The sequence below is a fragment of the Gallus gallus genome, chromosome Z (assembly GCF_016699485.2).
Source record: "Gallus gallus isolate bGalGal1 chromosome Z, bGalGal1.mat.broiler.GRCg7b, whole genome shotgun sequence".
In the NCBI taxonomy this organism is placed as follows: Eukaryota; Metazoa; Chordata; class Aves; order Galliformes; family Phasianidae; genus Gallus; species Gallus gallus.
Genome location: NC_052572.1, coordinates 28,551,870 through 28,573,770, shown reverse-complemented (window position 1 = coordinate 28,573,770; position 21,901 = coordinate 28,551,870). Strand labels below are relative to the sequence as shown.

Sequence of the window (21,901 nt, the reverse complement as noted above, 5' to 3'; positions counted from 1 at the left end):
ACTACAAGAAAGACATTGAGGCCCTGGAACATGTCCAGAGAAGGGCAACAAAATTGGTGAGGGGTCTGGAGCACAAATCTTATGAGGAGCAGCTGAGGGAGCTGGGATTGTTTAGTCTGGAGAAGAGAAGGCTCAGGGGAGACCTCATTGCACTCTACTACAACTTCCTGAAGGGAGGCTGTGATGAGGAGGGGTTTGGCCTCTTCTCCCAGGCAACAAACAGGACTTGAGGAAATGGCCACAAGTTGCGTCAGGGGAGATTTACATTAGACATAAGGAAAAAAAAATTCTCTCAGAGAGTGGTCAGCCACTGGATGGCTTGTCCAGGGAGGTGGTGGAGTCGTCGTCCCTGGCAGTGTTCAAGAGACGTCTGGATGAGGAGCTATGAGATACGGCTTAGTGGCTTGTGGTAACAAGAGTAATGGGAGGACAGCTGGACTAGATGATCTCATAGGTTCATTCCAACCCTGTGATTCTATGATTCCATGATTCTATGACAAGTGATTTAACTGGGCTACGCCTATTTATTTAGTGAATATAAATTTATCAATCAATAATTCATTATACCTAAGTTGGTGCTTTTTCACCATGGTCCTCTACTAGTGAATGCAGCAGTATCTAACCCTTGATCCTTCAATTCTTCCCTCTGTTGCTACTGCCCTTGGTTAAGGGATCAAGAAAAGGAGGCTGCCTTTGCAGTATCATTAGGAGCCCCAAATTCACTCTCCAGGCACAACAGAGCAACACCTCTCCTTGGTTCCAAACACAACATAATAGAAAACTGTGGCTTTTTAAACACATGTGCCTGTCTTGGATACCAGACAAAGGGTGGTGATGTGAATTAAACTGGATGCTTGGTCTACCCTATCAAACATTAAATGAAAAATACTCAAATTCCTTCTCAGATCATTAAATCAGTCAGTGTAAAAAGGAAAATTAAAAAAAAAAACATTCTTTCTCAGGCTCCTTTGGTTACATAAGATCTTTGGCAGATTTTTGGATCTCATAATGCAAAACACTTCCTCGCTTTAAGTACACAGGTAAGACATGCTGTTTCGAGCTGAACTGAAACAGACTCTACTGCATCTCACTAAACAAATGCAAAGAATTTAGTAATGGCATTTCAATTTTCTCCAGCAACACTGAATATTTAGAGCCAGGAAAAAAATACGAAAGTTCTTTTTAAATAACAGTTGGGATGGGTTTTTTTCTTCTTTTTTTTTTTTTTTCTAAATAAATCTCAGCATTATGGAGTAACATTTACTGCTTACCCATAAACTACTAATAATGCAAGCTCACTGTCCCATCTGCATTCTTCAGGGGAGAAAGTAACAAACTACAGCCTGGTCCCTGTGATCACTCAGTCCCATAGCTCAGAAAATAAGTTTGTTGACAAACATAGTTGACTACGGTATGAAAAACCAGTGTCCAGCAAACTCAGCTGAAAACAGTGATGCACAGCCTGCTTAAATTTAATAACTATGTTGGTTACTATTTTTTTTTTACACTCTCAGATGCAAAATGTAAATAATCTCTAAGGTACTGTTTCCTTCACATTTACTTTCCAATCAGAGTGAATTTTCCATGTAGGAAAACAGTTTCTCCTTGTATGGCAAAGAATTTACTGCAAGTAAAAAATGAAATATGCATTTTACTCAAGCTCATTTTTATTAGGAACATTTGGATGTTGCAGGTCTTTATAACAAGACACCAAAGAAAATTTCCATTTCCTTTAATCTTCCTTTAAGTCAGAAATGGAAACTTTAGCACAGCTCATTTCAACAAACTAACCAAAAGCATGTGGACCTCAGATGAAATTGCTTAACTCAAAGGAAAACGTAGACGAAAATTACGGTCTTCAGAAGAAAAAATAACTAATACACATCTGAGAAAACACAAAGCCAGCTAATATCATCTCTCCACAGCAATATTTACTTTCTAAATTTCCATTTGAGAGACTGTGGCAAAAACATCAGGCAACATAAAATAAGTCTACTACATAAAAAGTGCTTATGGAAAATAGGACTAAAATCATTTACGTGAACAGACAACTGATCTTTTTAAAGAACTTTAAGGCACGCTTACATCACTTATCAATAATTTTGTGATTTTTGCATTAATTTCATGTTCTTTCCCCACTTTTGGTTACAGTATAACCATCTGACTGTCCTGATAATAAGCACAAGTCACAGTAAAATTAGGTTTCTGTACTTATATTAAAATGACACAGAGGAAATGAGAGAAGAAAAAAAAAAAAGAAAGAAAGAAGAAAAAATAATTTTGATAAAAAATATCATTATACTAATGTAATTTCGGGGAAAAAAAATATAGGAAACAGCATTACTACAGCGTCTGAATTTTAAAAAATTTTTTACTCAATCTCTTTTCCACATCTGCATATTCAAAGTGTCAGAAAGTCAAGCTTCCAAACTCCAGAAGGCCATTTAAGTTCAATTATGGTAAAATCACTGCATACAACTTAAGATTGCATTATTTCTAATATTGCTGCTGTGTCAGTGTGTGATATTAATATATGAATATTCATTAAATGATTACTTCGTATCAGCCTGATGCCTTGTAAAAGCCTTCTAAACACCTCCAAAGTACAAAGAGCAGTCTGCAACAGCCTCAGAAGAATCTCTTGTTTACAGGGATAAATAGATACTCTTGCTTTTTTTTCCCTTCTTCTCCTCAGTAGAATATTCAACAGAAAAAATAAGAAAACTCACACAGAGTCTTTATATTGCTCCCTAGTCTTAGGATTTTTCCTTTTACCTTGTGATCAGTTAGTGGAGATTAAAGAAACCTTCTGCTCACAAACATTAGAAATGCAAGATTTCTCATCTTCTCCATCTTCCTTATTTGCTCCCACATCACTTGTAACATGGGCCAGTGAAGAGTATACTCCCATAACTTAACTATTAAGGCATAGTTTGGTGAGATAGAGGATTGACAGGCTACCTTAAGATATAAAAGGAATAGAAATAACATTTTCACTTCTTTGTTAGATTCTTGGCTGCAGGCAAAATGCACATTTGTATAGGAGGACTACCTCAACTTCTTTAAATAAGTACCATGCTTTTTAGTGATGATTTAGAAATATAACTTCAAAAAAAATACGTATCCAAATCCTAGTTCCAATGGTTCCTATGGCAGTTCTCCATTCATCACATCTATCACAATGTATTCCTTTATGAAGCACCTGTTTTCACCCATCCATAGTATGCAGAGCCAGAACAGTGATTTCAGGGTTCTGCTAGATGAGCAGCTTGCAAGTTAAGCACGGTCTCACAGCTCTTACCTCCACAGCTTCTTGATGAGTCAGCTCCAGGTACTCATAGCGCAGACACCCCATTCATATGCAGTTGCTTCCCAATTTATACTAATGAATACACTATTTAACTAACTCTAGAATTTCCATCATGCGTTCATCTTCGGGATGTACCTTGTAATAAAATTAAAAAATCTGGATCACACTATAAAATTAATCAATTGTCATTCCCAGGAATAATTTTAAAAATATATAGTTTCATTTTTAAAAGTCAGGAGAGTTTGCACGTTAAAAGCTACTAAACCTTACAAACACACTGAATTGAAATAAATCCAGCCCAAAGCTACCAAGTCCTTCAACAGAAATGTAACAAAGATTTTTAAGAACAGTGTCACGTAATCATAAAAGGCTGGAAAAGACCTCTAAGATCATGTAGTCCAATCATCCACCTACCACCAGTAATGCCTATTAAACCACGTCCCTAAGTGCTACATCTACCCTTTCCTTAAACACCTCCAGGGACAACGACTTCACTGCCTCCCTGGGCACCCCGCTGCAATGTCTAACCACTCCTTCTGAGAAGACATTCTTCCCTGAACAATCAGGGAACAAATGGTTGACTGGTTTTTATTCCACCGTCTGAAATGTTCTCCTGCATTCTACTGAGAAAAACTTCCAAGAAGCCACAAATCATGACACAGAGCAATCTGAATTTCCATTGCTCCATTTGTAAATCTTCTAAACAATGTTAATAAAATTAAACAAATGCAGTTATATGCAATTAAGATGTCTTTACATTAAGAATGTTGTTAATGTTCTACTGTGTTCATTTTAACATCAACTAAATTCAAACAGTATTTTAGCATTACAGTTTCTCTTTGTTAAGTTAGAAGACTGTCATGTTTTTAATACAGTAGTACGGGAATACTAATTTAGAAAAATTAGATGTAAAGTTACATTAACTGTGCTTCCTGAAACAAAAGTCAACATACAATTTTTAAAAACATCCTGCATAATGTAGATAAATACAAATCACTGACCCTATTTTCTGTCTGTATCAGAATTGTCTTGTTTTACCTCAATTCAGTGCCATCCATCTATACTGTCTGTAAGTAAGCAAAAAACATGACAGTGTATCATCAATTTCTGCATAAATAGTGTTTAATATGAAAAAAAATAGTCATCAGAAGTCAAAATTATTAATAATGCAGACTTAAGCTGTATTTCTTCAGAGCTCCAAAAACTTCAGTCTGACATATACAAACTATTAAAACTTGAAATGTTCTGCATCCACCAGCACTCATTCTATCTCCAAGTTTGTTTCACCATTAAAATCCTAGCTTAAGGAAGAATTCAAGATACAAACTAAAATCTAAGTCCTCACTCTGGGAATCTGTATTGGAAAGAAGAAAAAGGACAATTTGTCTTCACTGGCTGCAAAGAATGTCAAAAATCACTAATACCTGCTACATGTTCTATGAATCACACAGCTACCACTGTGTGACAGCCTAGGATACCCTGCTAGAATGAGTCACACTCTTTCAATTTAGTGCGTTTCCACAGAAAGTGAACTTGCTTCCACAGCAAGGAAAGCAGTGGAGCTAAGTGATGCGACAGACACAAATACAAAGATCTCTGAAATATACGTTGCTTTTCTTTTTCCAAGGACTCCTTAATATCATTTCCAAGATGGAAAATGCAGGCTCTAATAGCTTCTGAGAACAATGACTATGAGATGACAAGTCCCTAGTTTCCAAGACGAGAAAATGAGACCCCTACTTGTCATAAAAAATGTATAGGGTTAGGCAGACAAAGAGATTTCCAATGAGTCAGTAGTGCAAGGATCAGCACAAAATTCTATAAACTGTCAGTCATACGCTGACTTCCACACTTGACTTGCCTTGCATCTCCTCTGATGTCCAGGAAAAAAGGAAAAAAACACAACACTAAATAAAATTTGATTTGCCCACAATACAGACATGGTAAAGCAGTTCACGAAGTTAAATCAAAGCAGATGCACCTCAAATCATTTATAGTTACACATTTAACAACCTTAATGTTTTAGTATGATTAAAATAAATGCAAAGTTATGTATGTCTGTAAAATCACTGAGCCATAAACTTTCACAGAAAAATGTATTAAAGAATATTAAAAAAACAACACAGTTACACCACAACATCACTAGAACTAATATAAGTTTAAAATTTAGTCTGCTTCCTGCAAGTTTATGGTTACCTTTCCATCATGCCTCAGGAAGTAATTAAATGTTTGCCACATGAATAACATTGTTCTAGGCATCAGAGTCAAGGAAGTTACATTTTCAAGTACAGAATCGCTACTCTGCTAACATTTTCAAATTCACAGTTCTACTGAAGCTACAAAGGTGGAATCTGCAGTAGTCTGACCCTTTCATCAGGAGAGGTTGACACTGGAAGGAACCTCTGTTGGCCATCCAGTGCCTGGGACCATGTCCAGGAGGCTTCTGAAAATCTCCAAGGAGGAGACTCCACAACCTCTCTGGACAACATGTGCCAGTTCTCACTTGTTTGTACAGTAAAGTACTTTCTGATGTTCCAATGGAGCCTCCTCTGTGTCAGTTTGTGCCAACTGCCTCTTCCCCTGTCGCTAGGCTCCAATGAAAAGAGCCTGGCTCCATCCTCTTAGCACCTTTCCTTCCAATATTTATACACGAGGGCTGCTCTGAAAGTAATGCCTCCTACTTTAATATCTTGGCCCCTAACATCAGAGGTGCGTGTTGGTATGTTTACTACTATGGTAGTAAAGGCTGAATCTTCCCACCAACATCCCCTTACGTTTTGTTGCTATGCAGCAGAAGGCAGCAGAGGTGAAGTCTGACAAAATGGTGTCTGACATGGAAGTGGGTATGAATCACAAAATTACACAATCATTTGAGGTGGAAGGTACCTTTAAAAGTCATCTAGTCCAAATCCCCTGCAATGAACAGGAACATTCATAGCTTGATCAGGTTGTTCAGAGCTCCATCTACCCTGACCCTGAATGTCTCCAGCAACAGGGCATACCACCACCTCTCTAGGCAACCTGTTCCACTGTTTCACTAATCTTATCATAATAAAATAACTCCTTATATCCAGTCAAAACCTCCCTTCTTTTAGCTTGAAACCATTTCCCCCTGTCCTACCACACAGACCCTGCTGAAGAGTCTGTCCCCTTCTTTCTTACAGTCCTCTTTTAGATACTGAAAGACCACTATCAGGTCACCTCAGAGTCCTCTCTTCTCCAGACTGAACAGCCCCAGTTCTCTCAGCCTGTCCTCGCAGGAGGGGTGTTCCATCCCTTGAATCATTTTCATCCTCCTCTGGACATGCTCCAGCAGGTCTCTCCTGTCCTGAGGACTCCACATCTGAATGCTGTACTCCAGGTGAGGTCTCACCAGCACAGAGGGGCAGAATCACCTCCCTTGATCTGCTGATCTTGCTCCTTCTGATGCAGCCCAGGATACAGTTGGCTTTCTGGGCTGTGAGGGCATATTGCTGGCTCATGTCCAGCTTGCCAGCCACCACTGCCTGACTGAATTACCTTCCTGACTTTCTTCTGCTGGTTGATGAAGCTTTTCTGGTATGAAATAAAGGTGTATTACTGTGGTTGGTGACCCTGCACATAGCAGGGGTGTTGAAACAAGATGATCGTTGTGGTCCTTTTCAACCCAGGCCATTCTATGATTCTATGATTCTATGATTCTATGACTGAATTCCTCCATGTGGAAAAAATGGCACTGCACCCACTGACATTCACAGACACTTGTTGAATAGAGACCAAACAGTGCAGGTGTGCACAGTGAGGCACTGCATTTCAGCAGCGGTGATAGTGACAGTGGGTCACCTCCACTAGTGCCAATTTTTACAAGCATGGCATGCAGGCTCTTATTCACCTCTGGTGAAAAAGCACATCTAATGCTGGTGACTATGTTTAAGACAAGTATTCTGTAGCTAGAATTTGTTCTACTAAATAGGGCTATTGTGCTCTTTGTATCTGTTGTAGTTTCCACTGATATAAACAGGAGGCATTACTTTTAAAGCAACCTATGTACATTAATGAGATCCACCCCTGAGCCTTTTTTTCTCCAAGTTGAACAATACCCGCTCTCTCGGCCTCTCCTCATCTTTATACAGAATTAGATAGAAACTTGAAATGCCTGCACTTTCATGGAGAACTTCGCAGCTTCCAAAAATGTGGTCAGCTTCAAGCACAGAAACAGTGCTGACAAGCTTGACAGATTATAGCTACCTTTTTACAGTCAGAATTTCCATTCTGATTACAGTTACCTCTGTGTTTCATGATAGTCTTATTTCTGCTCCTTTTCTGATAATTTTAAAGTAAATGCAGCTGATCCTCTCCTTACTTGGTCATAACCACCCTCTCATCTATCAGGGAAGGTTTTGCAGATTACTCCCACTTCGTGTTAAAATATTTGCACATCACTGTAATTTTATCTGTTACTTTTCTGAGACATTCAACACAAATAGGAAACATGCCAGTTCTGTAAATGGTACGCACGACTTACAAGAAGTTAAAAGCATTCTTCCACCCATGCTGAACTTTGTTTCACCTGGCCTAATTTTCACCAGACTTCATCATCTGCTGATCACACTGAAAACCCTATTTATGATACTCCAGAAGATACCATCAAAACCAGGTTAAAAGAGACTCTATCTACAGCATTCGTGCTAGTCTGACAATGCCGTCCCTTCTACACCATTTTTTACTACAATTTTCTCTGTATTATTAACATCACAACACCATCCCTTTCATTCCACGATATTTGTAACCCCACCACTGTCTCTTTGCTGCGGATACTCAAAATCTGAAAGCCTTCATGTGAAATGTTTTAATGTGTCTCATAGCCCATAACATGGAACAACACTTCCTCACATTTCCAGATCATAGAGGAAGATTAAACACATACTGGTACGCATTCTACACTAGCAAATCTGTAAAAATAGAGTAACAGCTACAGTAGTCAAGAGGCAACATTAAAGTAGCCCATGAGAGAATTTGAGGCAATCTTGAGATCAGTCTTCTCACCATCCTGGACCCACTGAGCTCCTAAAACCAGAATTCCTAAACCCAACCCACATGCTCTAAGTGTTATCTATCACAGATTCATTTCATACCACTTTTCTTACAATAGCGATACTTAACCTAATTCGGCTAGGGTCTCTCCTTAAGAAACCAGTCCTTTTCTTGACATTATCACTAAAAATCTTCCATTCCTGTTGCACATATTCATCTTTATTTTATGAGCAATAATCCTTGCAAGGTGTTCTGCAATGTATGAACTGCACGACTAAGCAATTTTCTCTTTTTTTAAATAATGTATTGTCTCTTGTCATTTCTAGGCCAGGTAGTAAAGAGCAAATGGAATGTCAGAGAAAACATCAGAGATTAATACATATAATCTGTCTGAATTACACCTCAGGTTTATACTCTTTTCTTTTTTAAAAAATAAGTACAAACTGTAATTCTTTTTGTGGAAAAGAATTAAAATCTCCACCTTCCATCAGACTCAAAAGGGGAAAAAAGTGAGCACAATTTTAAAAATACTACTTTCCAAAACAAAAAACTAAATATGCTGTCCACTTGTTCTCATTTTTTCTTAAGAAAAGAGTAACTCCAATTATTTTAATGTTTGAAACTTCCACAGTGCCATGAAAATAACTGTCTGCTTAATAATCATTTTTGCATGTGCGTAATTAATATCTTCAAGAATGTTTACATCTCAATCTTTAGAAAGGCAAAAAAATTTCTATTTACACCACTTTTTTTTTTTTTTTATACCAGTCAGGTAAACAGCACCGCAAGTAAGCACTGCTTTCAGATACTTAATACAGCAAGAAATAATTTCAAAAATGCAAATAACTTATGCAAATTTTTGTCATTTATGAATTTATAATGCAAATTGAAGCACTATCTATATTTTATGCATGGATATAGCACGCATACCACCAGGCTAACATTTTACTAATAACTAACAACTGCGCTAGGTGAGGCATTAATGTCAAAGAGCAGTTCAATATTTGAATATGTCAAACCCCTCAAACTATTATATTAAAAAAATCTTCAGTCAAGGCCTATAAACCAGAAATAATAATTACAACGAAAGATAATGAATATACTTAACAACAAATGACAGAGTGAAGAAACTTCCAGTGTGAATCCACAGCTCTGAGATACCATTATGAAACACACTAACAACAAACTGCAATAACAAATTAGGTAGATTGTGCCAATGGTTATTCTTGATAATAAGACCATTCTCCTAAGAAAAAGTGATGTTAAATGAGGTAGTGTCTTCAAGATTTCCTTCCCCTCAGAAACAAACAAACAAAAAAAGGCACAAAGGAAAAGTTGCAGCAAAAATTCTGCCTGGCAGCAAGCAATTACAGCAGACACTTTCCTACTTTCTCTCAAATCTTTCCTCAGAACACCCTTCTCCCCTCATACTGTTCTATTTCAAGGCTTCTGAATTGTATTAATTCATTTCTTCCTCCCAAATTCTTGCCTATCCTTAGGACTTCTCTGCAGGTAAATAATAATTTATAAAGCAAGCATATAAATTACACAAATATATACATATGTAGACAGAAAAGTAACCATAATTCTGACTTTTCTAATGGTTACCTGACATACTTCCTGTGTTTCAAATGAAGCAGTCAACGAAGATTTGTATATTATGTATATATTACATAATAGGAACTTGTTTGCATGCCTCTTGATGAAGTGCACAGAGAATAAGAAGAAATTGAAGATTATCTATGCCTAACTACTAGAGAAAGCTCCAAAATCCATAAAGACACTCCCAGCAGTCAGACTTAGCAGCTGCCTGCAAAATCCCATTTGGGATTTCAGGTGGAAGCTACTCTCGGAACTCAGAGAAAACACACTATAATGCTTCTTAATATTTTTCACTAAGGTTTCATTTGGTCTCCTTAAGAAAGCACACGTCAGTTCACTCAGCTTTAATTTTAGAAGAACATGTAAGATCTGCATCCTAAGATGCAACTCCTCCACTTCTTTGAAGTAATACACTAATATCATGTTAACAAAAGAACATGTGAATACAGTAGCAGCATTAGTATAAATTATTGCAGCACTCCTCCAACAAGTATACAACAATAAATGAATAAAATTCTAACTGATTGAAACTGTCAGTGAATGTTAATGCAACACTCTGAAACAACACAGGCCAATTTGGTTCAGAAAAGGAAATTAGTGTCCACTGCTGTTTCTTCTACAGGTATTTCGGGGAGAGAAAAAAAATCTAACTATCAGCAGGAACACATTTTTCTCTTGTGCTTTAAGAGATACACATAAGACCACAGTCTATGTGTATATTTATTTTCTTATCTCTCCCTCAAACAATAGGCTTTTCAATTAAAAATCTGAAATGGAAAGGATAGCAGAAACTTCCCATTCAGGAAACATGTAAATGCTGAACCTCCTTTGCTACTGGGCCTGAGTAACAGTGAATAAATAAGATTCTGATACAAAAAAAAAGCAATTAAATGCATCTTTAATACAAAAACCTGTAAGCAGTCCCAGAAGACAAGTCAGACCTAAACAAATTGAACCAAAGAAATTGATTTCAAAGAGGCCTTACAAGAGCTCTCTCAAATGGCCTTGGATTTGTCAACTCTAAACTTCTCAAATTGAATCATTACAACCTATTCCTTCTGAACTCACACAAGCTCTATATACTTATTAGCCTTGTTCTTTAAAACAGAAGAGTACATTACTGCAATGTTCTCTGTATCACAGACTTCCCATTTCATCGTTTTTCTTAGCTGACAGTGCTGTCTCGGCTTCTGAGTAAAGTTAATCACTGTGAAGCAATTGCACCCCAACTGTTTGTTTTAGTCAGCCAGAAAACACAGATAAATAAACTTCTAGAAAAATTTAAACTTGCCATGACTTCGGCTCCCCAAAATGGAGATAATTAATGCTGTAGAGATCCATATCTTCAGTGTGCCATGCAAACGTTGTTTTCCACATGCCAAAATACAGATATGGGGTATTTACACCCTCAATAGAAATTCCACAGTCTTCGCCTACAACATCCAATATTGTATTAAGATGAGCAATATTCCATTCCTCAATACCCTGAAAAAGATACATAACAGATGTATTAATAAATTAATAAAATAATGCAACTTTATATAACAGTATTTCACAAAAGACACATCCTATCTAGCCTTTCAAAAGACTGTAGATTAACAAAAATTTATAAGTACTTCAGTAGACTGTTGAAGTTACCCCCCAAAATTGTTTTGTCTTTAGCTCAGGTGTCCTGATCCTCAGATCAGGTGTTGAGCCTGAGATGTTTACAGCAGAGAACACAGAGAGACAGATATATATGAGTTTAACATTTGATACTTCAAAATGAACACGTATTGAAATACCATACAGAACAGAAATAACAGCTGCAGACAAAAATCTATGATGAGTTGGTACCTATATGTCACCAGGCATACCTACACTTCCTACTTAGAAAATAATACTAAAAAAAATTAAAATGCTTTTAAATTGTTATTTTTCCATATAAGTTTACCACTTTTCTGAAAAAAAGCCATAAAAACTAAAACAATCACTTCAGAGATCTTTCTATAACTGTAATAATAGACTGCATGACACAGCATCACAGAAGAAATCTACTGATTTTGTGGGATTTCAGACATTTTTCTCTCATTACTGCCTAAAGCTTGTGTCTTAAAAGCCAAATATGTAGTTTTTGTTGGATTTCAGATTCACTAAACATGATTCCAATTTCAGGTAATACAGCGTGTAAAAGTCAGTGTAACAAAGACCAAAGCAACAAAATTGAAGAGATCAGACTTCACTATGCCAGCAATCATTAGCTCCTTGAAGGAAGACATTAGCCAGTGTTAAAGAAATAAAATGAAACCTGCTATGAACTCAATTCAGGCAAGTTTATTTATCAGTAAGATAACAACTAAACATGCTTTTAATGATCACTCGCTTCCCAACTGTCATCACTGATACCCTTCACAGTTCTAACAATCAAACTCAAATTTGGGGAATGGATTGACAGCACTACAGTTCTGATGCACTTGACTGAGCCTAAGAAATACGATGGCATTCAATACTTGGGCAGATGATGAATTAAGAATTCAAGTTGAAGCAAGAAATAATGAACATTTAATAAACTCAGTTTTCATCTTCTTGCTTTCTGAGCACGAAATAATGAAGTATGTTATGCATTCGATAATTAGAATATACATAAGACAGTAACTTCCATATGAAGTTCAGCTGACTCCTCGAGACACCATATTTGACTGCCTGCATTGATGACCTCACTTTAGAAGAAAAGCTACCCTTATGTCATCTGGGAGTCTTAGAAAGAAGCTATATTTACAGAATGAGTTCATTCCAGATAACAAATTTATTTATCCATAATGAAAGCTTTTGCTTTGATGCACTTATGTGACACAGAGGCACTTGAAATAAAAATATGTAAAAATATATTCATGATAAGCACTATCCAAGAAAATTAAATCCAAATATGTATCCAAGTAGTAGATGTTGGTAAAATTTCTACCTTCCAAATATAAAACTCAGTCACCAGCAAGGCAATAGAGCTGTGAGATATAAAGTTTATTTGCAGAAACAATTTTAACTAGTTATTCTTCAAATTAATTTACTTATTTGATTGAAAATATCTCACAAAATTAACCACTGTTCACAGATTGTGCACGGTCAATTTGGAGAAACAAACTAATATGACAAAATAAAAGCAGTGACTTAACCACAGAGGCATACTGGAACATAATTAATACACAAGATTAAAAAAAAACAACTGTTAATCTAGGCAGTATCCTCCTTCCGACAGAGGGCAAAAAACAAACAAGTATCAGAATACCCTTCCAGCCTCCAGCAATTCACAGATTAAAGGTTTCACCAGAAGTGTTATTCATCTGCTTAACAGGACCCAGTGGGCTTTTTACTACTTAAAATTCATTTCTCCAGTCACCATTTTTAATCCAAATAAACTTTTACCAATCATAACATCTAGAAATCTTACCCTTCTCTTACTGAGAATTAATAAGGACTAAGTGATAGCTAAGAGACAAAATTAAGAATAAAATGTCTTCTTATTTCACGTATTTTCATCCTCAGTTAAGTCACAACCAAACAGCAAGCAAACAGTTAGAGCTTTGTCCCTGAAATGAAAGCAAATCCTCCTACAGAGAAAAAGGTTGCTTCAACACACCTAACACAGAACACAAGATCCAAAACCCCTATAATCAAGATGCATAACCTATTTTCATTTCATAATAGCCATTCTGGACAAGCTATAGAAGCTTTCATTTATGAGGAAAAGTTCACTGAAACTGGCTTAAATTCTAATTTCACTGTGGTTCATTTTAATTATTTCTACACTCCTGAACTATTTTTTAACAGCAGTTTTAGCTTGCTTAGGTTAATGCAAGTTATTACTACAAATTATTGTCACATCTATTACTTTACCTAATAGATGTACCTTCTTCTGGTATTCCAAAACACTACACAAAATGATTACATGAATTCCACTTAAAATTCAGTCTTTTGCAATAGTTGGGGGACTGTTTTTAGACATGAGAATTGCAATGAGGCACAAAAACAGCATAGGACCTGTAGTTTAGCAAGTCAACATATAATAGTTCTTCAGAAAGTTAAAGTATAGCCTAGAAGGGTATATTATAGTTAATAACCATTATTAGATGAACAGTATTCATATTCTTTGACCCAGAAGTGAAGCCGGGAGCTTCTTACAAATGCAAAAAAGAAAAAAAAAAAAAAGAACATTTAGGCCAACTCTTCTCAATATAAGGAAAGGACTGAATATTTATTCTGTACTATATCTCAGTACAGTTTTACAATAATTGCAAGAATAAAGAACGTACTTCTAGCATCCACACTTTCAATGGCAGATTTTTGAATACATGCAATCTGTATTCTTCTGTACCACTGCGCCACTTCTATACAGTACCACGTTCTGTGATACAGTTGTACCACACAATTCAACATTAGGGGAAAAAAAAGTTAAAAAACAGCGTATTTTCTCTGTTTGCTACAACAAAGAAATACAGATGTGAAACAACTTATTTGTCGTTGCCACAGCACATTAGACTTATGATGCATTTCTTCAGAGAAACAGTGCAAGTTATAGACAGCAGTTTATGTAAAAAACTAATACTCCAATCTTTGCTAACTTTTCAGACAATTCAGTCTATCTGTAGATTAATGTCATGAGTTGTTATGGTTCTTTTAATAGCATTTGAACCAGCTTGTAAGGCAGTATGTAGAGAAAAGGGAACGCCTCACAAGCAGCTCTCATAAATACCTAAACACAGCTTGAAAGTAGCTGACCCATTCTGTTCTCAAAGACAAAAAAAAGAAGAGGCTTCCAGTACCTTGGTAAAAAAAACTGAAATTCAGGATTTTTTTTAACAGTGAAGATCTTTATGCAGAAAAGAAAAGGGCTTCAAACAAAATTATTTTCTATTCATTTTCCATTCGTAATGTATTTATGGTAGTGACACAGTCCCATTCTCTGCACTTTCCTGAAACATATCAGTCTGAGTTATTCCATTTCTATGATTCCGGTTTCTGTACATATATATGTTAGTAAAGATAATCATTTTTCCCTTAATTATCACATGGACTCATCTCAATATTAATCTGGCAAACAGTACATTTCTTGCACAACTAGGCTTAAAATGTCTCTATGACTGACTGTAAAAGCTCACATAATAAGAGTTAAAAAAAAAAAAAAAACCTGATATAGAGAGAGTGAAAAAGAGTAGGAGAAACATGCAGAAAAATCTGTGCTTGGTCACCCACTCCTGAGTCCACGCACTCACCCACTCACAGTCATGAATATACTAAAAAGCCTGCCATGTTTTCATTGCTTCTTTAAGGTGCATAAGAATGAAAGAGAAAAATGCTATAATCAGAACTTTTGCACCATAAACACGTACTTGATCTACTTTTTCTGTTCTCAGTAACTTTTTAGATATGACTCTTTTGCAGCACATTTTTAAAGGTGGAAGAAATAAGAGAAGGTAGTAGATTCTGTTCGGAAATAGATACTAAAACCAACTATGTAAGTGAAGAAACACTCATATTGATTTCAACTGTGAGAAGATCATAAACAGAAAGGACATTTCAAATGATCACATGCTAAAACAGACAGAAATTGCTACATTTAAAAAGTGCTGATTTGCAGTGAGACTTCTTGATGTCAATACTGAGTGCACATACATAATCCTATTGAGAGATAAGAGTTCAGCTTATCTGACCACATGATAGAAACATTTATACAAAATCAGGTTTATGGCTTTGAGGGAGACTGAGGAAGAAAATCAGGTACATTTCATGCTCAGCCACATTCATTCTCAAACTCTACCACTTCTTGTAAACACTCCTACTCACTGTCATTTTTTTTCAAAGTAACATAAATTGAGACCACTAATAACTCATCTACACTCACTATCATCCATTACCAGAAGTTCACTCTAAATGTCATTCCTGTATTCTTGTACATAACTCTTACACATTACTTTCCTATATTCTTACCATCACAGTAACAGCCACTGTATAGTTCTTGCCTCCTCATTAAGCTACCCACTATCCACTACTCTGGATCCTCCACCTTCCACTATCCACTACTATGAAGAATACCATATAAGACACATGAAGTAGTCAGCTCACAAAAGAATCTGTAAGACTGTATTGACAAGCATGGAGACTCCACAGCCTCTCTAAGCAACTTCAGTGACACTCATAGTAAACAAGTGCTTCCTGACATTCGGATGGAAGCTCCTGCATGTCAATTTGCACCCACTATCTCTAGAATTGCTATCATTGGAAAGAGCTTAGCCCCATCTTCTTTGCACTCTTCCTTCAGCTATTTTTATATACGAATGAGCTACCTCTTTTCCAGACTGAACAGTTTCAGCTCTCTCAGTATACGTTCCAGTCCCTTCCTCTGTGGTCCTTCTTGGATTCTCGTACACTTGTACTCTTCTTTCTTGTTCTGTGGAGTCCAGACTGGACACAGTACTCTGTGTCATAAAATCATAGAATCATAGAATGACCAAGGTTGGAAAACATCGTCCAGTCCAACCGTCCACTTATCACCAGTAGTTCTCCCTAAAAGGTGAGTTGCTTCACCTGCTAAGAGCAGAGGGGAACTACTACCTCCCTTGAGAAACGTGCAGGTGTCAGTCACTCTTCCATAATGGTATGAGGATACCATTCACCTTCTCTGTGGCAAGGGTATGTTGTTGGTTCATATTCAACTAAGTTCACCGGAACTCATCATGCTTTCTCTGACACACTGCTTTCCAGCTGATCAGCCTCCAAGATGTACTCTGTATGGCTGGGGTAGTTATTTCCTAGGTGCAGGACATTACATTCACCCTTGATGAACTGACTAAGATTCCTGCCAGTCCATTTCTACAGCCTGTCCAGGTCCATCTGAGGGGCAGCATGAACCAGTCACTCCTTCCAGTTTTGTGTCATCAGAAAACCTGCCATACTGCTCAGATCAGTAATTGGATCTAGTACTGACCTTTAGGTATAACTATCCCTTAGGATAACTATCACTAGCTATTGGCCCCCAACATGACCTGCTGATCTCACCACCAAGGGCCTGGCCAATCAGTCAGTTTTGAAATCCTTACTCTTTCATCATCCACACATCAGCTTCCATGAGGATCTTATGGCAGAGTACTGAAAGCCCTAGTGAAGTCAAGTAATACTATATCCAGTGCTTTCCCTTCATCTACCAAGCCAGCCACTCTGTCAAGAAAGTGTCAAGAAAGTTAACAAGCTGGTGAAGCATGACTTCCCCTTGATGAATTCATGCGGACTTCTTACGATGGACAACCTTCCTGTTCTTCCTGTGCCTCAAAATGGCTTCCAGAATTGGTAGTTGTTTCATCAGCTTCTCAGGGATGAAGGTCAGACACATGTAGATCTCTCAGTCCTCATTCCTGCCCTTCCTGAAGGTAAGATCTTTCCTCCAGTCCTCAGGCATCTCTCCTAGACACCATGATGACTCACATAAAATTGAATGGCCTCAGTGTGACATCAGGTAGCTCTCAGCATTTATGTGTGCTTCCCATAAGAGTTCATGGATGTGTATATGTCTGGCTTGCTGAAGTTTTATCAACCTGATTCTTTTTCACCAAGAGTAACTCTACCTCACAGTAGACTTCTGTCCTATCTCTGGTACTCTGGATTTCTTAAAGTATTAGTAAAGACTAAGGCAAAGAAGGCATTTGGCCACTTCCATGCCTGTCCTGTAATACCAGCATCCTCGTCACACTCAGCAGCAGATCTGTATTTCCCATTTCCCTTTTGTCACATATAGTTTACAAATCTTTCTTGATGCCTTTGACATTTCTCACCATATCCAGTTCTAGGTGGGCTCTGGATTTCTCATTTCCATACTTGGACAGTGTTTGTGTTCCTTATAGCTTACCTGTTCTTGCACCCACCTTCTATATATTTTCAGTTTATCTTTGAATTTTGTCAGAAGATCCTTGCTCATGCACAAAGGTCTTCTTGCACTTTTGCCTGACTTTCTGCTCACTGGGACTTGCCACTCTTGAGCTTGGAAGGGGGTGAATATCAGCCACCTTTCTTGGGCCCTCCTTTCTTCCAGGGTCTTATCCCATGAGTCTCTTCCTCTTTGAAGAGGTCAAAGTCTGGCCTCCTGAAAGTCAGGACTGTGGTCCTGCTTTCTGTCTTGCTGTCTCCTCTTGAGATCCAGAACTCTACCACATCACTGTCAGTGCAGCCGAAGGCTGCCTCAGAATTTCACACTTGTAACAAGCCTTTCCATGTAAGTTACCAGAAGACCACCTTTTCTTACCAACTGCTCTATCCCTTTGGTCAGGAAGTTGCCACCAATGCTCTCCAAGAACCTCCTACATTGCTATAACCTGCCACTCCCTTGTCCTAGGTTCAGTTTCAACTCACATTCCATCCCTAACTCATTTCACTGTCAAAACCGAATTCTACAGCTAACGCTAAAGTGCTGCTTTAAAATCCATTAGTTCCTCTGTCAGGGATACAAGTGGAAACTAGAGTACCTCTCATGCTAACACTATTGTTACATTAGAGATGTACCTACAACTCATCAACTGTTAGCCTGCAAACTCAGCTGAATCAATCTCTCTATATTACTAAACAAATGTGCTCCCCACAGCTTAAGTATGGGAGAAGGAAGGCATTACTGCACCACGAAGAACAAAACTAAGAAAAGGAAAGCAAAGTTCTGCCTTCAGAACTGGAAACTGAAAAAGTGGTGAGAAAGAGGTAAGACAAAATTTATTCATGCTTTTTTCCACACCTTCACTTTTCCCTATGAATAGCATTTATTGCACAGCACTTAAGTCAGATATGTTTTATGAGCTGTTATAAGTCACTTTTCTTTGGAACATGTTATGAAATCAGGGATTTTTTTCTCCCTAGCTGCTAGACTGGTCCACATAGGAGCTTCATAGATTTTCTCCTACCTGTCCATGAAAGTATGATTTCAAATAAAAACTTTCTAAAGAAAAGACCCCAAGGAAACATAGGAGGGAAAAAAGAAAGAAAGAAAGAAAAAAAAAAGTTTATTTGAGCTCCTAGTATCTCACACAAGAAAATAATTAAATTTAGCCTCCACAATCAGTAGTGTGATTTATTAAACTGGGAGTGGCACTGAAGTAGGTCTAACTAGCTCCCCAGGTGAGAGAGACTATACAGAAAAAAGTAGGCAAATCACGCTCTCCTATTTATGCACAGTTACAATTGCCACGTGAGTCAATACAGCTATGATATCAGAAACAAAAGAACTCTTCTCCTTCCTCTTCCTGACAGGAACATCAGGCTTCTGCAACTGTTCTGCAGGCTCAAATTGGCATTACATTCAGGCTAACTTACAAGCAAGAGAGATATATTAAAGTAACATTAAAAAACAATAATAACCACTTCACAATTAAACTTCCAAAACAGTTATAACTGGTGTCCATAATCAATTCAAGAACGGGTTTAACAACTGAAGCTAGAAAGACTAGTGCTTTATTGTAGATTTTGTAAGTTCTGTCAGGATTACTAATTTTCACTCAACTTCAGATGAAGTTATAGCAACAGAAAAACAAAACCCTGAACATCTACCTAATTAAGCTTATAAGCTTAACTTAACAGAAATAATGTTCCTTAAAATCTATTTGTTAGTGCAATTATTGTCTTGAGCCATCTTCATTGTCTTCTTCATGAAAAACACTATAATTCAGTATAAAAGCAATTAGAGTGCTTTCAGCATAGAGTAGTATTTCAAGCAAACATTCAACTATCTTAAATTTATTTTCTATAAAGCTGTATACAGCATACAAAACATTTATTCTTTCATGTTATTTCCTTATGGACAAAGACCTAGTGTCTGTTCAAAACCAACAGAATACTGTAAAACTGTAAATACATTATTAATAAACAAGATAGAATCTAGAAAAATCTATGTATCACAAGAGTAAACTCTGAATCATCGACAGCAGTTGTCACACTTCAAAGCATGTATTTATAACTGTTCACTTTTTTTCTTAAACATAACAGATTTTTTAGCTTTGCCTTCTTCCAAATCCTTCAAACTCTTTCATTCCCTCATTTAAGAAAACTACACTACAAGATCTATGATCTAAGCACCTATTAAGATGCTGCATTCCACAAATCTTATTTCTTAAATTATTTAAAAAGCAAAACTTAAAACTTGGTTGAGCCTCAGGCACTGATCTGTCATAAAAGTGATCATCATGCAGACAAGAAAACGTAAGTAGCAAACTTGTAAAATAAAGAATAAGAACTTCAAGTACAGAAATACTTCTCAATAATTTTGACAGCCCAAGTCCACATACACATCACATTTTCACTAAATTCCCGATATCTTCTATTAGGAATCCATCTAGACATGCATCATTCTGTATCAATAACACGCAGTTTAGTATAAAACGCATACTGTAAAAACCAAGCACGTGTTTTTGTTTCACATACACAGGCTCTAATGCCAAATTAATTCTGCCATGCTCTTTCTTCTGAATACTGCACCTAACTATATTCATCCCTTTCCCCCAAAAAATAGCAATAGCAAAACAAATTGAATGAATTCGAAAAACAATCTCTAATTTGAAACCAAAGGAAAAAAATCCACTCTTAGCACTATTAAATGTAAGACATGAAAAATATAAGTTGCCCAAGCACACCATCTAGTGGCTGAAAATTAACTTTGGCAAAAATATCCTGAAAGGTAAACTTTAATCTGGCATCTGAAATTTTCTCACCAACAGTTTTCATACCAGAGATTACTCACTCTTTTTGTTTACACGCCTCTGAACTATACACTCTGAAATGGCTGCTGCGTTAATTGTTCAGCCTGTTCATTCTTTCTTCAACAACTTTACCTCTCACTAACATTTCTCTTTCTTTATTTTTAAATATTTATTTAATCACAACCATAACATGTATGTTTGCAAAACGCTGGTATGATAAGCATGAAGTGTCATCTGTCAACATTAAAAAAAGATATGGGAGAGAAGAGGGGGCATAAGGGAGAGACAAAAGGGGGATAAAAAGGTGGACAAAAGGGGACACACAGGGAGGAAAAAGAGAAAAAAAAAAAAAACTTAAACAGCAAGCTTATATTTACTGGGACACAAAAAACCAAATACTGTTATCCTGTGCTCTATTTTTGCCTGTACAAAAATAAAACAACTCATGACCATCTACACTTGAAGTGGCTCTTCACTGAAGCAGCCCAAATCAGAATCTTGAATTATTTTCTTTATCACTTTTATGTAACTATTTGCACACAAAACAGAATTTGGACTTGCTGCTTTTTCTAAACTAAAGACCACTAGACATCTGTCTTTAAAAGATCATATAACCTAGTACAAAACTTTAACAGCCTAAAACTGTCTTGGCTGACTGCATGTATCTTTGGACAGTATTCCAGCAATTTGTCTTCTGTGAAGACATATGAAATACTAGCAGCATCTTAGACCATCTGCCACAGGGAAATTCTACTTTTTTTTTTTTTTTTTTTTTTTTTTTAATGTTTGGAGAAGGGATACAGAAAATGAAATAACTCAGGAGTCTGTAACTCTATACAAGACAGGCTCTTCTAGATAAAACTCTGCTTTATGATTTTGTAAATCCTCAAACTTACTTTTTCAATGCTAGCACTTCTTCAATCAGTCTCATTCCTTCAATAATTCTATCAAAATCTCTATTTAGATTTTTTATTTATAGAAAATACGTTTATATATTTATAAATATATTGATTTTTACATAACCAATGTTTATATAACCAACCTGATACCAATGGATATACTGTAATTGTATGGAATATAATCTGTGTTTAGTCCTTTTTAATCCATGGAGATCTTCATGAGTAACCTATAAAACGCACTGCCTCTTTATTTTAATTCAGAGGCATAGAGCAATCACAAGCATATTTCACAGAAACTGTAGACATTCCCAACATGTATGAAGTACTGCTATCCATTTTCCTCCATGAAAGGGAGAAATAAAAGTACTTCTTATTTT

The 21,901-nt window shown here is 36.7% G+C and overlaps 1 protein-coding gene across 12 annotated transcripts in view; it reads right to left on the bottom strand.

The window, feature by feature from the left end:
* KDM4C (lysine demethylase 4C) overlaps positions 1 to 21,901 on the bottom strand; it is a 309,184-nt gene that overhangs the window by 241,497 nt on the left and 45,786 nt on the right. For all 12 annotated transcript variants that reach the window (XM_046905735.1, XM_040655989.2, XM_015280207.4 and 9 more), the window contains one exon: positions 11,217 to 11,410. In XM_046905735.1, the coding sequence (XP_046761691.1) occupies positions 11,217 to 11,410 (194 nt within the window). The remainder of the gene's footprint in view (positions 1 to 11,216; positions 11,411 to 21,901) is intronic.